The sequence below is a fragment of the Petromyzon marinus genome, chromosome 15 (genome assembly GCF_048934315.1).
Source record: "Petromyzon marinus isolate PM22_M1 ecotype Great Lakes invasive population chromosome 15, UKy_Petmar_22M1.pri1.0, whole genome shotgun sequence".
Taxonomy (NCBI): domain Eukaryota; kingdom Metazoa; phylum Chordata; class Hyperoartia; order Petromyzontiformes; family Petromyzontidae; genus Petromyzon; species Petromyzon marinus.
Genome location: NC_133681.1, coordinates 712,361 through 729,287, shown reverse-complemented (window position 1 = coordinate 729,287; position 16,927 = coordinate 712,361). Strand labels below are relative to the sequence as shown.

The 16,927-nt window shown below is 54.0% G+C and overlaps 1 protein-coding gene across 2 annotated transcripts in view; it reads right to left on the bottom strand.

Moving 5' to 3' along the window:
• The window catches only part of LOC116942549 (rho GTPase-activating protein 18-like), a 31,730-nt gene extending 15,633 nt beyond the window's left edge, over positions 1-16,097 (bottom strand). For both annotated transcript variants that reach the window (XM_032954592.2, XM_076067176.1), the window contains exons 1-2: positions 15,869-16,097; positions 13,722-14,164 (exon numbers count right to left, since the gene is read on the bottom strand). In XM_032954592.2, coding sequence (XP_032810483.2) covers positions 13,722-13,828 — 107 coding nt within the window. In that variant the 5' untranslated portion in view covers positions 13,829-14,164; positions 15,869-16,097. The remainder of the gene's footprint in view (positions 1-13,721; positions 14,165-15,868) is intronic.
• Between the last annotated feature and the right edge of the window lie 830 nt (positions 16,098-16,927).

Here is a 16,927-nt window from a genome sequence, read left to right as displayed (position 1 = left end):
ACTCACACACTCACCCACTCACTCACCCAATCACTTACCCACTCACTCATTCCCCCACTCACCAGGCCACTCAACTCCTCCACTCAATTACGCACTCACCCATTCACTTACACACATACACACTTACCCATTCACTTACACACTCACTTACAAACGCACACACTCATCCACTCACTTACTCACCCACTCACTCACACACTCACTCACACAATCACGTACACACTCACTCACTTACATAATCATACACCCAACCACTTACAGCTTCACCCACTCACTCACCCACTCAATTACACACTCAGAAACTCACCCACTCACACAATCATACACCCAACCACTTACTGCTTCACCCACTCACCCACCCACTCACTCACCCACTCACCCACCCACCCACTCACCCACCCACTCACTCACCCACCCACTCACTCACCCACTCACCCACCCACTCACTCACCCACTCATCCACTCACCCACCCACTCACTCACCCACTCACCCACCCACTCACCCACCCACCCACTCACTCACCCACCCACCCACCCACTCACTCACTCACCCACTCACCCACCCACTCACTCACCCACTCACCCACTCACCCACTCACCCACTCACTCATCCACCCACCCACCCACTCACCCACTCACTCACCCACCCACTCACCCACTCACTCACCCACTCACTCACCCACTCACCCACCCACCCACTCACCCACCCACTCACCCACTCACTCACCCACCCACCCACTCACTCACCCACTCACCCACTCACTCACCCACCCACTCACCCACCCACTCGCCCACCGACCCACTAACTCAGCCAGTCACGCCGCGCTTCATGGACAGCGGAGCGAGCGCGCGACGTGAAGGAGATGCACTCCAGTGACGTCACCGCGAGCCTGGCTGATCGCTTTGATAAAAATCAACCACCAGGCGCCATCAGCATTATCATCATCCACGCCATGCGGCGAATGCGCAAGCGGCCGTGGCATGCTGATGAGCGATAAGAGCTCAAAACTTGTGCACTTTTTAAAAATCTCATTGCGTGCGTCACTGAATCTGCTGTCAACGTTGGAACCAAATCAAAGTGTTAGGCAGTGGCGTTTCTATCCTCGGCAAGAGTGAGTGCCAGAAACGTCAGCCTCATATGTTATTTTATGAGGCAGCGTTAGTGGTTAAAGGAATGCGATTTCTTAAATGTCATCACAATTAAAAAAAAAATATACAATGTTTTTTATTTACACGGGATCGCCTCAATGAGTCTCAAGACTCGATTCCACGAGGGTCCTGCCCCACGTTCATGAGTTTGGCTTCTTCGAGTTGGAGGTCAACCAGAGAAATCTCATCACGGATACCTGGGGATGCCGGATTCAGCTAGTGCCGGGCCTGTAGATTATGTTATAAAGGGGCCCTAAAAACATTTTAAAAAACACATAAATATTAAAACACTAATTGTAACTTGCATAGCAAAGTCACTGTATTTTTTTATTTACTATACAGGCAGATAATACGACAAATTTCTAACGTTAAACACCCAGTCGTTCATAATAGTTGAAGGCAGTATAGTACTATAGTAATAGAGCAAGTGCAGAATCACTGAACCGGAATTGATAGCTTGAAGGCATTTAGCGCGGGGCCCTTGAAAGTGCGGGGCCCGTAGCTACTACATATGTAGCTACTACATGTGTAGCTACTACATACGTAGCTACTACATATGTAGCTATTACATACGTAGCTACTACATACGTAGCTACTACACTTGTGTAGCTATTACATACGTAGCTACTACATACGTAGCTACTACTTGCTGCAAGGACAATCCAGCACTGATACCAGGGGGTGACACTCAAAGCTCTGGGATTCTATCATCCATTGCTGTTCTACCAAGGCAATCTGAGCACTACCCGGGCTCAATCCCACTTCGCTTTTTGGGATCCGACGAGGTCCCGGAGGATTTAGTCGGAGGTGGCAACTCTCAAAATCTGGTTCTTACTCAGCCGAGCGAGAGGCGGTGACGATGTTCTGTTTACAGCTCAGGGCCGATGGTGAAATTCCACATTCTATTTGTCGGGGAAAGTACGTCTATTCCACAAGCATTGCCCCTTACCTTCCAAGTGGTGGCTCCATTATTCACGGTGGCTAGGAGATGTTAACTACCTCGCCTGTTATGCAGGAGTTCGTCGTGTCGATCCCGACCCTGACGCCTGCTGTATATTTGGAGTTGTGTTTTTCTCTCCCCGTGATCGCATGGATTTTTCTCCGGCTTTCCCCTCCACATTTAGAAACATGCGTTGAGATTATTTGGCTGCTATGAATTTCCACATGGGAAGCCACTTCGTTGAGCTTTCATTTGTGGTCAGGTCGCTTCTGAATTAAAGCTATATAGCTCAGGGGGGCCTTACCTAGTAAAATATGTTTTTTATAGTGTTAGTTTATGATCGATCCCCGAGGCATAAAGAGCTCTTGGGATGTTATTGAACTCTCGTCACGTCGTGCAATCACCGTCATCGCAATCGCACCTCCGGCTGACGTCACGAAACGCGTTCCAATCATTCCGCCGTGAGCCCGAGAAGTTGTCGTGGTGAAAAGTTAAACGAAAACCCCCGGGTCCGCGAAGACGCACGGCTCGTTCTCCGAGAGGGCGCCCATCACCTGACCTAGCGAGTGGACGGAAATGTTTGAATGGAATTGGGAAAAAAACAGAAGCTCATAGCTCAGCGGCCACCGCCTCACTGCCATCTGCGAGTCGCAAAAAAAACACAGCCGACAAACGGGCAAAGCGTGCGGGAAAGCGCGTGTGGATTTAGCAACAGGGCTTGTTGCAGTTGGCGGCCCGCAACAATAACACGGCCGCACACGTTCAGCGCTGTCGAGTTGGTGGCTTAAACAAGGCTGAGAGCATTGCGCACGTGGTGTGGTGGTCACATGACATGCATGCAAGGCATTATGGGAGTCGAGCCCTCAAGATGTGTTTGAGCTTCACACCTCGGGCGTGGTGCTGGCCACCCGCCCCCTCGTGCGCCGTGTCAGCCTTCACAGGTGTTACTCGCTAACAGCACTTGTCCCAACAGGACGCTAAGGCTATACGGGTGATCTTTGTCTGCTTGCTATCTCTGTGTTGCCGTCCTGCGCGACGCAGTTCCGTGTCGCGATAGGATTTCTCATCATTCGCAGAAAATGTTGGATATTAATTACGGCGCATGCAAGGCGACGTCAGAAGGCGGGGACTGCAGGCCAGGTCATAACGTGGGCAGCCTTCCGTGACAACTATCATCCATGATGACGGGTTGCTTGTGTTAGATTGCGTAAATGTGAATGTGTCATTAAATCCGCCCACCCTTGGACACAGCCAATTAGTGAGGCTTGTCACGAAAACAAAACGTGCCAATTAGTTTCTAGTTCGAAGGTAAACCCACAACATGTACAATTCAAGAACGACGTTTCGCTGGTGATCACAACCGGCGTCTCTATTCTGATTTGCAGGTCAATCGACGCGCTGCAGCGGACGACTGCGGACGGGGAGGCGCAGCGTGAGGAGGTAGTGGAGGAGGAGTGGCGACCGTGTACTCAGGGTTTTGTGTTTGTCAACGCCGACGGCTATTTTTAGATTCGCGCTGTTCGACTGAGAGCACAGCACCCTGCGTGCGCACACACACTCACAATACAGACAAACATCCCCCGTGTAGCCTTGACGGACTGTTGGGGCAGATGCTGTTAGCGAGCAGCACCTATGAAGGCCGGCACGGTACACGAGGGGGTGGGTGGCCAGCGCCAGACCCGACCGCCTTTGTCTCCCAAAGCCGACGCACACAACCTCGCACACGCGCCGCGGACTCAAACAAGCTCGCGCAGCACGCACGCTCACAACACACATTCGCACTAACCCCATTCCCACAAACACTTTCTCGAATAAACAACACAAACTCATCCATAATAGAAGTGTTTTTTGGAGTAAGATCGCGTAAATATGAATGTGTCGTTAAACCCGCCACCACCCGACACGACCAATTAGTAAGGTTTGGCACGTAACCAGAACGTGCCAATTCGTTACTAGTACAGCGCACCGGTGTGTTGGAGAGCTAATCCACAACATTTACAATCCGAGTACGACGTTTCGCCAGCCTGGTATCATCAGGCGACAGAGCCAAGCGGTTTTCACGTGGGCAAATATGCCAAATGATTTGCGGTGATTCGCCAAACGGGAAGATGATGAATGTCGAAGTGCGTGCCGCGGCTCTCGATGCTGGAGGTCATCTCCAGGGAAACGTCTTCGTGTACAATTGCCACAATGCCGATTGCTCGTCGGCGTTCCGGTTTTGCTGCACTCGCATCGCTCGCTCGAAGGTCAGGCCACGGGGGCCCGCCTCATCAGGGTCACGGCTGCTCTTGCCCATCTCTCCGCACGTCGCTCAGGCGAGCCCGGAACGCGGTGCTGCTGGCCCGTGCCTCCGCTGACAAAGAATGCCGAGCAACCCGTCCTGTAACCCGTCCTGTAACCCGTCCCTGTGACACGGCTTTCCGTTCGAACGTGATGTGAATGAGTGTTTTGTTCTTGGCGTGTGTTCTACGAATGCAATTGGATGTTTTGAATCGCTCCTCGTCTCCGCAGGGCTGGGCGTCTGGGCTAAAGGCTTGCCGGTGACGTCAACGTGGCACTTGTGTGCCAGGCTAGGTACGCTTTAGGTCACCTGATGTGGTGAGAGCTCGCTGGGAATAGGTCAACGGAGACACCCTCCCCAAACCCAGGTGTTCGGGGTCAGCGACACGGCGCGGCGCCGTAGCGTACAATGTGGGCGCAGTATACGTAGCGACCGACTACCCGAGACACTTTAGAGAAGTTGGTCATTATGTTAATTGTATAGAGAGCAGCGAGAGAGACGCAGCCAACCATAGGCAGAGGATGGATGGCGATGTCGAGCCTCGAAGAGTGCCAGGAAGCCGACTGCATTGGCGGCGTGCGGAAGGGAGTTCCAGGCAATGGGGGCGGCAAAGGAGAAGGAGCGAGCCCCCACTCCTCTACGGTTGACCGAGGGCTTCGAGAGAAAGCCTTGGTTGCTGGAGTGGAGAGCGCTTGGAGGGGAGTCGAGTGAGATAGGGAAGCGGCACGGAGGATCTTGTAGATGCTCAGGGCGACCTTGAGATCGTTCTGGAATTGGGGGTCATTGGAGGAATTTAAGCATTGGGGTGACGCGGCTTCATTTACAGATGGGGGTGAGAAGTGTCGAACAAAGACCCCCCCCCCCCCGTATAGCCTTAGCAGACGTTTGAGGGCAAGTGCACTCGTACACATTGGCACACCATGCGCCTCTAACACGTATCCGCAACACGCACAGACAGCACGAACACACGTTCCCTGCACACATACCACGGGCATTTTTGTACAAAAACTCATCGCAAACAGCCGATACCACCATGACAAAGATCCCCCAGATAGCCTTGCGCAGGCTGTTAGGGCAAGTTATGTTCGCGAGCGCCACGCCCGGCTGCACCCCCCCCCCCCCCCCCCCCCCCAGTGCTTATGTTTGTCAACTCGGGTATCCAGGTTCACTGGGCAGTGCAGCAACCGATGCACCACTCTTCCACCCACACCTGTAACGCACGCACTGTCGATCACACCATCTGTGTCGCGCGCGCACACCCTACATAATCACCCCCGGCACTCATACAATACATTTACAACTCGTGCGCTCGCATCTGTAACGCCCGCACCTGTAACACTCGCGCCTCTATCTGACAGCCACGCCTGAGTTTAGTCTCGGATTTGTAAGGCCCTGCACTTGTATGAGCTCTTAACGGACCTGGGCAAGGGATGGCGTGGGGGGGGGTCGCAAATCGGTGGCGTGACCCCCCCCCCCCACCGCAAGCGAAGCCCGGTTTGGCGAGATTTTCAAAGCTGCTTCCACGTGGTTGCTAATTCCCCCATTGCTCAGCGACTTCCTGCACAACTCCCCACCCCACCCACCCACCCCCACCTCCTCCAAACTCCAAACAAAGAGTTTAAAATATATCTCCGGTGACTACAAATAGCCCGTGCCACCCCGCCCTCCCCTCGCAAGGGCCGGCGTGAGCAGGTGGAGAGGAGCGAGCAGCTGAGATGAGGTCCAGCGAGGACTGACGGCCAGGACGGGCAGACAGGCACGTAGGCAGGCAGACAGGTACGTAGGCACGTAGGCAGGTAGGCAGGTAGGCAGGCAGACAGGCAGGTAAGCAGGTAGGCAGGCGAGTAGACAAGCGACTGGAGAAATTCGCATGGGAGATGCTTTGCGTTTTACCCTTCCAATGGGACATACATCTGACTCGAGTTTAATGACTCCAGCTCTCTAACGTGGGGGTCTCACGTCGGTGGGGGAGGGGGCTCTCGGTAGGGGTCGGAAGGGCGAGGGGGGATTGGGGCGGGGGTCTGGGGGGATGCGGGCTCCAAATGTGATTTTCTAAGAAATCACTGCCAAGCTTTAAAGGTGACGTGTCAATCTCAGTCACGTGTCAATCTCGGGGCCCAGCAGCCCCGGGCAGCGTCCACTCATCACGACCTCCTCACTGCTCGTCACTGCTCACCACGCCTCATCTCCACAAACATCCTCAGCTCCTCCTCACTCATCCACACACCTCATCTGCTACCACAAGCCACAGCCGACCACCGTCACCCTCCACCCAGTGAGCTATCCACACCAGCATGGGTGACCTGGTGGACTACAATAAGTCAAGGTGGCCTGGTGGTCTATGATGAGGCCCTACTGGAACGTAATTGTGCCAGATTTCAAGGTGGTCTCGGAGACTGTATCCCAACTGCAGGCTCAACCAACTTGTGGTGAGTCGTGGCTCTCAATGTTATTGACTCATTCAGGTGCTTTTTGTGTTGAGTGTTGTTGTCCTTCCCCGCACCTCTGATTAGCACGGTTGGCTACGTACGGTGCAAAAGAAGTTCAAACGTACATGCATCCTGTGACCTGCCATGGCGTCCACCACAGTGTCCACCACGGGTTGGACCATGGGTGGACGCTGTGGTGTCACAATGTCTTTAACCCGATCCCTAACCCACCAAAAACAATCCAGCCCATTTCACCTTGGTGGCTACAACACAAAAAAACATGGAGCAGACAGCAGCTGCAATAATGATAGCAACAGCTGCAGCAGTAATCGCTGCCGTTGCAAGACAGCGCCCAGAGAGAGAGAGAGAGACACCTGCCCAGAGAGAGAGAGAGACACCTGCCCAGAGAGAGAGAGAGACACCTGCCCAGAGAGAGAGAGACACCTGCCCAGAGAGAGAGAGAGAGACACCTGCCCAGAGAGAGAGAGAGACACTTGCCCAGAGAGAGAGAGACACCTGCCCAGAGAGAGAGAGAGACACCTGCCCAGAGAGAGAGAGAGAGAGACACCTGCCCAGAGAGAGAGAGACACCTGCCCAGAGAGAGAGAGACACCTGCCCAGAGAGACACCTGCCCAGAGAGACACCTGCCCAGAGAGAGAGAGAGAGACACCTGCCCAGAGAGAGAGAGACACCTGCCCAGAGAGAGAGAGACACCTGCCCAGAGAGATACCTCCGCAAATATTCGCACTGACGTCACGCGCCCCCCTCCTCGTGCTGAATTCTCCAAACGTCGCCGCGGATTCCTCGTCGCATTGCCGCGCGTGTCGCTACCGAGAATCCGTGAGTGCCAGGGGAGGAGCGGTGTAAGCCGCGTCAGCCAGGTATGCGTGCACCTGTGTGCGTTGAAATTCTCTCTCACCGTACGTAGCCAACCGTGCTCATCGGAGATGCGCGTGTGTCGGCGTCAGGGTTAGGGCCGTGTGCGGGGCCGCGATCCTATTGGTCGGCGGAAGAAACAGCCACCCCGACCCAGCCAATCACGGCAGAGCGTGGACTCGGGGTGAGGTTTGTGACGCTGTAGTTGAGATCTGTGATTGTAATCACAGACGTGAACGTGCGTACCGCCCTGTTGACAATCCACTGCTGGATGACAGCCTCCTCACCCAGTGCGGGTTGTGGTGGCAACTATTTGACCATACTTCACCGCGCTCGTCACAGTGCGGAGGGTTCTTGAAGGGCAGCAGAGACGAGGGAGCACAGGGATGAGGTGCAAGAGATAGATGCTGTGCACTAAGTGTAGCCCAGGGCAGCCTGTAACAACCTGATATGCATCCAAGCACCGTCGCGAGCCTCTTTTGCAAAGGGGACCTGGGTCGTAAGAGCTAAACAAGAAAAGGTAAAGCGAGTAAAGATCACAGCGGCAGCTGCACAACAATAACATTCTCAGGTACAAACACCGCTCAGATGATTTGTCATAGACGGCGTTTCACAAGAGCGAGGTGGAAACGCGACGTTCGTCGAGGAGTTATTGCGCAGATAAGTGGAGGAGGAAACGTCCAAGTGCGTTTGTTTGATGATCCTTGTCTTGAGGCATGGGGTGGGGGTGGTTTACCGGTATTTGTTTAAAGAAGCCTCAATCTGCTGATGAGATGCTAAATGTCAAATCCGGTCCTGAGTGTTTGTGTTTTACACCCACGCTACTGAAGAGACCCACCGCGAGAAATCCGTGCGGCCGATGGGACGTGTGAAACTGATAGCTATATTGTGTTCATATGGAGGGACACATATGGGAGGAGGGGGGCGTTACATCTGCTGAGACATGTTGTGATATTAAGCTTAAAGCTGGGCTGTCGGATTATCTAAGTAATCGATGACTCAACTGGTTGTCGGTTCGACGACTCGTCGAATAACAAAGGCCGAACGTTCAAAGGGGGAAGTATTGCAGCAGCAGCAGGGCAGGAATTGAACCGATCAGCGCGGTTGGACGTCAATGCCACAGCGCATCAAAACAACACGAACACTCCAGTGGAGCGGATCGCGACAGAAGTCGCACGTGGGGCAGAAACGATCATCAAACGCCACTTCCATCGACCCCGCGCGTCCCGTAAGAAACAAGAACCACTGACGTCACAACAGCAGCACGGTGGCCACGTGACGCGCAAGGCGCGTGGTTGGCGCCGTGCCCTTCCTGCTGCGAGCGAGCAGCAGCCGCTCGTCCCGTGCGGCATAAGGGGAATAGGAATAACCACGTGCCAAGTGAGGTTTATAGATGAACCTATCAATCACATTTTGCAGGACAGACAACTTCATACCGGGTTTAGGCGTGTCTGGATTCATCAGCCAGTACGGCATAGCCATCATTGCCCATCTCAATATTCATGAAGTACATATGAAGGCAGTAACACCTCCCTCCAATCAATGTCATGTCACTCCACGTAATAAACAACGCTTTCATATTTTACGCGCAGGGACAGACATTGGAAGGACGCCTGCTCATTTACTCTGTGACGTAAAGTGAGTGGTCGAGTGGGTGCGAGGTGGCCAGGCTATCAGACACGTGTATCGCACGAGCCGTGACGATGCTCCTCCAGGTAAGGGTAGCAATCTCCAAATCTAGCGTCCATCCTCACGGGCTGCATGAACAAACCACAAGAGGAAATCACAAATCACAGGAGCAGTCGGGCAGGGAGACACCCTCTCACTGAGCCTATTCGGAGGGATTTCGGAAGACGAAATTAAATAACCAGCTCAGATGTACCGATGACATCGTCGTTTTAACGGACAATGGGACTGGACTGCGACACGTCATTGAATCGTTTACCAAAGGAGGCGGCCAAGTTTGGCTCAAGACAAAGACGAGCAAAACGATGGCCACGTGCTGAGAATTCTTAACCGAAGCTCTATGGGTGGTGTCACGTACAACGAAGACATTTAGTCCGTGGGGCTGTGCAAAATTCGGTACCACCGAAGGTAGCAAAGCTTTAGCAGCACCGATTTAATTCGGTGGCCAAGACGAGTTAGTTACTCGATAACCCCCCACTCATTTCAAACGCCGATCGCGTCAGTCCCTGTTGTTGGCCACAAGAAGAGACCTAAATACACAATGGGTGCCACCTCAGGTGGGGCCGACAAGTGAGATATCAGCTCTGGGCTCGTGCAAGAGTTCTTGCAGAGACGCAACTGGAAAACACATCAGAGTATCTGTACCGAACATTGCATTACATTTATAAACATAGAACAGACAAAGATCCCCCGTGTAACCTGAACGGACTTTTGGGGCAAACGTTTGTTGAGGAACCAACGGGCTGGGTAGCCAGCACCACGCCCGGCTGCCTTTGCCTTCCTAGTGGCGATATTTACACAGCACTCCAGGTACTCGTTTGAGACCGAGGTGACCCAGAGGAAGCCCAAGACCGGTTGAGAAATTATAATCTGATGTTGGCCGCTGAGCGGGAATCGAACCCGGGTCGTCGGGGCTTTTTGTTTGTTTATACCGAAGGTTCATTCGCATGGACCATCTTAATCTACGAGTATGGGGCGGTGGGATGGACACAGCCAACGCAGAACCGCTTTCCATCTCGGTTGGAGCGCGTGAACCAAACCTTGGGAGACCGCTCACCGCACGCGCGCCCCTCACTGTCGCTGGCGACGTCAGCGCGAGGGATGGGTGCGTTGGGGGGCCCGGGGGGGGGGGGCGATCGCTCCCTGGGCGGTCGAGGGGACGTGACCCCTGGACCCCGCTCGCTCCCTCCGGCTGTTGACGAAGGGGCGACGTGCGCTGGGCACCCCGCGCAGCCGGTTTCCCTTTGCCGCCCGCCCTCCTCATCGCTCACAGCAGATTGACGCCCGTCAGTGATGATGGATGGCGGTGCCTCTCTCCTGCCCTCCCTCTTCTCTTACCCTCTCCCCTGTCTCTATACTCTCTCTCTCTCAAGTGCAATAAATGCAGTAATAACAGAGGTACGCAAATAACCATGAAGTTCATAAACAAATGAAGTGCACAAGCGGTGCATCTACACCAGGGGCCGTGTGGAAGCGTGGCTGGCAACGAAGATGCACCCGAGTTGTACGACACTTCATAAGTCCCCTTGGCTACTGCACAGGTACCCCCTTGGCTACTGCACAGGTACCCCCTTGACTACTGCACAGGTACCCCCTTGGCCACTGCACAGGTACCCCCTTGACTACTGCACAGGTACCCCCTTGGCCACTGCACAGGTACCCCCTTGACTATTGCACAGGTACCCCCTTGGCTACTGCACAAGTACCCCCTTGACTACTGCACAGGTACCCCCTTGACTACTGCACAGGTACCCCTTTGGCCACTGCACAGGTACCCCCTTGACTATTGCACAGGTACCCCCTTGGCTACTGCACAAGTACCCCCTTGACTACTGCACAGGTACCCCCTTGACTACTGCACAGGTACCCCCTTGGCTATTGCACAGGTACCCCCTTGGCTACTGCACAGGTACCCCCTTGGCTACTGCACAGGTACCCCCTTGGCCACTGCACAGGTACCCCCTTGACTACTGCACAGGTACCCCCTTGGCTACTGCACAGGTACCCCCTTGACTACTGCACAGGTACCCCCTTGGCTACTGCACAGGTACCCCCTTGGCTACTGCACAGGTACCCCCTTGGCTACTCCACGTACGTCCCCTTGGCTCCTTAGCCCCCAATTTAAACATCGTCCCCACGAACTCGAACTGGGGGGGGAGGGAGGGGTGTCTAAGCTGCTCGGCGAGATCTCACGCTGCCGGCAACAGGTGCTAGAGGCTTCTGCCGGGCTGCGTGGTGGGTAGCAGAAGGCAGCGCAGCCAAATCCACTGTTAGACTGCACTGCTATGCTCCAGAGTATCCCGGTGCACTGGCCCGGTTTGCGAACCAGGCTGGCCGGGCTGCTCGTGGTCATGAGGACGCGGCATCGTCAGAGTGCCTGGGGAGCGGTTCCTTTCGAGGCTTCAATTAGCCACATGCCACGAATTAATGAACCACAATTCAGAGCTTAGCAAAGCGTTAATTGCTCCTTGCAGTCGCGAGGGTGGCGGAGGAGCTTCGTTTCTGTAGCCACCCAGTAAACCAAATTGCCAAGGGGAAATACGCGGCACTTTGAACAATTTCGTGTACAGCTGTGGACTATTTTGTGTAACAAGAAATTTACGTTGGGCAACGCCCATATGTCTCTCCCAAGAGGGCTGTGAGTGTGTATAGGTGCGTGTGTATAATGCGTGTATCGGTGTGTGTAGGGGTGTGTGTATAGGTGCGTGTGTATAATGCGTGTATAGGTGTGTGTAGGTGTGTGTGTATAGGTGCGTGTGTATAATGCGTGTATAGGTGTTTGTGTAGGTGTGTGTGTATAGGTGCGTGTGTATAATGCATGTATAGGTGTGTGTGTATAGGTGCGTGTGTATAATGCGTGTATAGGTGTGTGTGTGTAGGTGTGTGTGTATAGGTGCGTGTGTATAATGCGTGTATAGGTGTGTGTGTGTAGGTGTGTGTGTATAGGTGCGTGTCTATAATGCGTGTATAGGTGTGTGTGTGTAGGTGTGTGTGTATAGGTGCGTGTGTATAATGCGTGTATAGGTGTGTGTGTGTGTGTGTATAATGTGTGTATGGGGAGCGGTAGTGTAGCAGTTAGGGCGCTGCGCTACGAACCTGGCGACCCGAGTTCGATTCCCGCCCACGGCAAACACCGGTGACGATTACTGTATTTGAACCGGTCCTGGGCCTCCCCTAGTTCGACTTAGCCTCAAATGAGTGCCTGGTGCGGTGTATAAACATCGACACTGGGGAGATAAAGGCGGCCGGGCGTGGTGTTGGCCACCCACCCCCTCGCTAACAGCAGTTGCCCCTACAGTTTGTTAAGGCTATTTGGGGGATCTTTGTCTGGAGCTGCACTAGGAACCCGGTGACCTGAGTTCGATTCCCGCTCACGGCCAACGCGAGTGACAAATATCTGAATCGGTCCTGGGCCTCCACTCGATCGACTCAGCCTCAAATAAGTACCTGGTGCGATGTGTGAATATACTGTATATGATGTATGTTGAGTTTTTTTCGCACCGTACGTAACCAATCGTGATAATCGGAGGGAGAGGCAACTAACTAAACACAACAATCAGTTCCAAATAAACGAGTTTTTTAATCGAGATTTAAACATTCGTAGCTCCCAGTGGCTTCTTAATATTGTAAGGAAGAGCCATTTGGAGAGACAAAGGCGTCCAGGCGAGTTGCTGGCCACCCACCCTTTCGTGTGCCGTCCCAGCATTCAGAGGTGCTCGCTACCAGCACGGTCAGTTGCAGGATATTCGTGTTGGCACAGCGTCGGGCACAGGATGGTGCATCTGTCAGTCACTTCAGTCAGCACTCCTGTGCTATGTGCACACCTGTCACGTGAGCTGCCAGCAACGAGCCTTCTACAATTCACGTGGCCTCAAGGTGCACCTAGCCTGGCGCAAGCGTAGTGGTGTGTCACAGCCACTTAGTGGCAAATGGCGGTGGTTGTTGAACGTGTGTGAGTGGTGGTGGTGTCGTGGATTGCCCACTGCTCTCCGAATATCTGAACCGGTCCGGTGCCCTCGGTCGATTCGGTGTGCTAACGTGGTGTCCGCCCCATATCCCGTTGTGCACCATGCCTTCGTACGCGTATATAACACGTGCGGGCCTTCATAAAGGCTCGCGGTGGTGCGTACGTGTGAACGCGTACATGCGTCTCGACCCACGACCGCCGTTGTGCACACCCGTGCACACTCGTGCTAACTTTGTGCACACCCGTGCCAACTTTGTGCACACCCGTGCTAACTTTGTGCACACCCGTGCTAACTTTGTGCACACCCGTGCTAACTTTGTGCACACCCGTGCACACCCGTGCTAACTCTGTGTACACACGTGCTAACTTTGTGTACACACGTGATCAACTCACCTGTGCGTCGAGTCCCTGTGGCTAAGGGAGCTGCTCTCGCCGTCGTTCTTGCGCCTGTAGGCCATGAGAACGATGCCCTGCTGCTTCTGCTTCCTGCGATATTCCATGCTGCTTGCGGGCGGCGGAGTCCACAGGTGAGTCCACAGGTGAGTCCACAGGTGAGTCCACAGGTGAGTCCACAGGTGAGTCCACAGGTGAGTCCACAGGTGAGTCCACAGGTGAGTCCACAGGTGAGTCCACAGGTGAGTCCACAGGTGAGTCCACAGGTGAGTCTCCTGCAGGAGCAGGTGAGCGCAGACCGGCGCCGACTCGCATGTATGAGTGCTTCACCACACCCCGAGACCGCCGAGGTAGACTCCTGAGCGTCTCTCGGTCCTCGAGTCGTCTTTGAGGGATGAGCTCCGTCAGATTTATCCACTCGACTCCATCACAGCAGCTACGGCCTAGAACAAAGACAAATACCCCCGTATAGGCTTTAATATACTGTAGGGGCAAGTGCGGTTCGCGAACACCTATGAAGGTCGGAACAGCTCAGGAGGTGGTGGGTGGCTAACACCATGCCCGACCGCCTTTGTTTTCCCAATGCTGATGTTTACACAACGAACCAGGTACCCATTTGAAGCTGAATCCACCTAGGATCGGTTTAGCTGTGCCTCACAGATGTTAGCCGTGAGCAGGAATCGAACTCGGGATGCTGGGTTCGTAGCGCAGTGTGCTAACCATTGTGCCACTGCTCCCCACAAACATGTTAGAGAACACACATACACCCCAACAACACACACACCTACAACACACACACACCTACAACACACACACCTACACACACATCCCTACAACACACACACCTACACACACAAAGACACACTCCCATCCCTACAACACACTCTCACACCCCTACAACACACACACCTACACACACAAAGACACACACTCCCATCCCTACAACACACTCTCACACCCCTACAAGACACACACCTACAACACACGCACACATCGTGCAACACACATATACCACGGCCTATACCCCAAGTATGTGTTGTGTTTGTGTTGTACGGTTGTGTGTGTGTGTTGTTGGAGTGTGTTGTGGAAGTGTATTGTCGGAGTATGTGTGTAGTAGGTGTGTGTGTGTGTGAGCGTGTTGAGGGGGTGTGAAGGTGTTCTAAGTGTGTTGTACGGTTGTGTGTTGTGAGTGTTTAGAGTGCGAGTGTTGTAGGGGAGTTTGTGCGCTGATGGGGTTTATGGGTGTGTATTGTAGGGGTGTGAGTGTGTGTTGTAGGGGTGTGAGTGTGTTGTAGGGGTGTGAGTGTGTGTTGTAGGGGTGTGTGTGTTGTAGGGGTGTGTGAGTGTGTGTTGTAGGGGTGTGAGTGTGTGTTGTAGGGTTGTGTGTGTGTGTGGTAGGGGTGTGTGAGTGTGTGTTGTAGGGGTGTGTGTGTGTGTGGTAGGGGTGTGTGAGTGTGTGTTGTAGGGGTGTGAGTGTGTGTTGTAGGGTTGTGTGTGTGTGTCTGTTGTAGGGGTGTGTAAGTGTGTGCTGTAGGGGTGTGAGTGTGTGTTGTAGGGGTGTGTGTGTGTGTAGGTGTGGTAGGGGTGTGTGTGTTGTAGGGGTGTGAGTGTGTGTTGTAGGGGTGTGTGTGTGTGTGTGGTAGGGGTGTGTGTGTTGTAGGGGTGTGAGTGTGTGTTGTAGGGGTGTGTGAGTGTGTGTTGTAGGGGTGTGAGTGTGTGTTGTAGGGGTGTGTGTGTGTTGTAGGGGTGTGTGTGTGTGGTAGGGGTGTGTGTGTTGTAGGGGTGTGAGTGTGTGTTGTAGGGGTGCGTGTGTGTGGTAGGGGTGTGTGTGTTGTAGGGGTGTGAGTGTGTGTTGTAGGGGTGTGTGTGTTGTAGGGTTGTGTGTGTGTTGTAGGGGTGTGAGTGTGTGTTGTAGGGTTGTGTGTGTGTGTTGTAGGTGTGTGTCAGAGTGTGTTGTAGGGGTGTGTGTGTGTGTTGTAGGGTTGTGTGTGTGTTGTAGGGTTGTGTGTGTGTTGTAGGTGTGTGTCAGAGTGTGTTGTAGGGGTGTGTGTGTGTGTTGTAGGGTTGTGTGTGTGTTGTAGGTGTGTGTCAGAGTGTGTTGTAGGGGTGTGAGTGTGGTTCGTGGCCGAAGCCGCAGTGCCTGCTACCTGCACTCTGCCTTCACGTCCCAGGTGTCGCGTCCCGGTCTTCGGCACTTCGCTTCACTCGCTCATCTGAGCTAACATGTGCGCGACCACCGCTCTACTTTGCCAGCAATAATCGCTATACTGCTGCTACTGTTGCTGAACTGAGCGACCCTCGGCTGATAACGCGTTATCAGTGTCCGTCTGAGCGGATCTAGAAGCGGGACAGAGCTCGCCAGCCACTGTTCATAGCCCGTCAGATCAAACTGACGGGGGAACGAGGTGGGAGGAGGAGCTGATGGAGGTAGCGGAGGAGGCGGGACGAGGCGTGGGCTCAGTAGCGAGCGTCGAGGAGCGAGTGAGTGAGGAGTGAGAGAGGGAGTGAGTGAGGGAGCGAGTGAGTGAGTGAGGGAGCGAGTGAGTGAGTGAGGAGTGAGAGAGGGAGTGAGTGAGTGAGGGAGTGAGGGAGGGAGGGAGTGAGTGAGTGAGTGAGGGAGTGAGTGAGTGAGTGAGGGAGTGAGTGAGTGAGTGAGGGAGTGAGTGAGTGAGTGAGGGAGTGAGTGAGTGAGTGAGGGAGTGAGTGAGTGAGTGAGGGAGTGAGTGAGTGAGGGAGTGAGTGAGTGAGAGAGGGAGTGAGTGAGGAGTGAGTGAGGGAGTGAGTGAGTGAGTGAGGAGTGAGTGAGTGAGTGAGGGAGTGAGTGAGAGAGGGAGTGAGTGAGGAGTGAGTGAGTGAGTGAGAGAGTGAGTGAGTGAGGGAGTGAGTGAGTGAGTGAGGGAGTGAGGGAGTGAGTGAGAGAGGGATTGAGAGAGGGAGTGAGTGAGTGAGTCGGTGAGTGAGTGAGTGAGAGAGGGAGTGAGTGAGGGAGTGAGAGAGGGAGTGAGTGAGGGAGGGAGGGAGTGAGAGAGGGAGTGAGTGAGTGAGTGGGTGAGTGAGTGAGAGAGGAAGTGAGTGAGTGAGTGAGGGAGTGAGTGAGTGAGGGAGTGAGTGAGGGAGTGACGGAGTGAGTGAGTGAGGGAGTGAGTGAGCGAGTGAGGGAGTGAGTGAGAGGGGGAGTGAATGAGGAGTGAGTGAGGGAGTGAGTG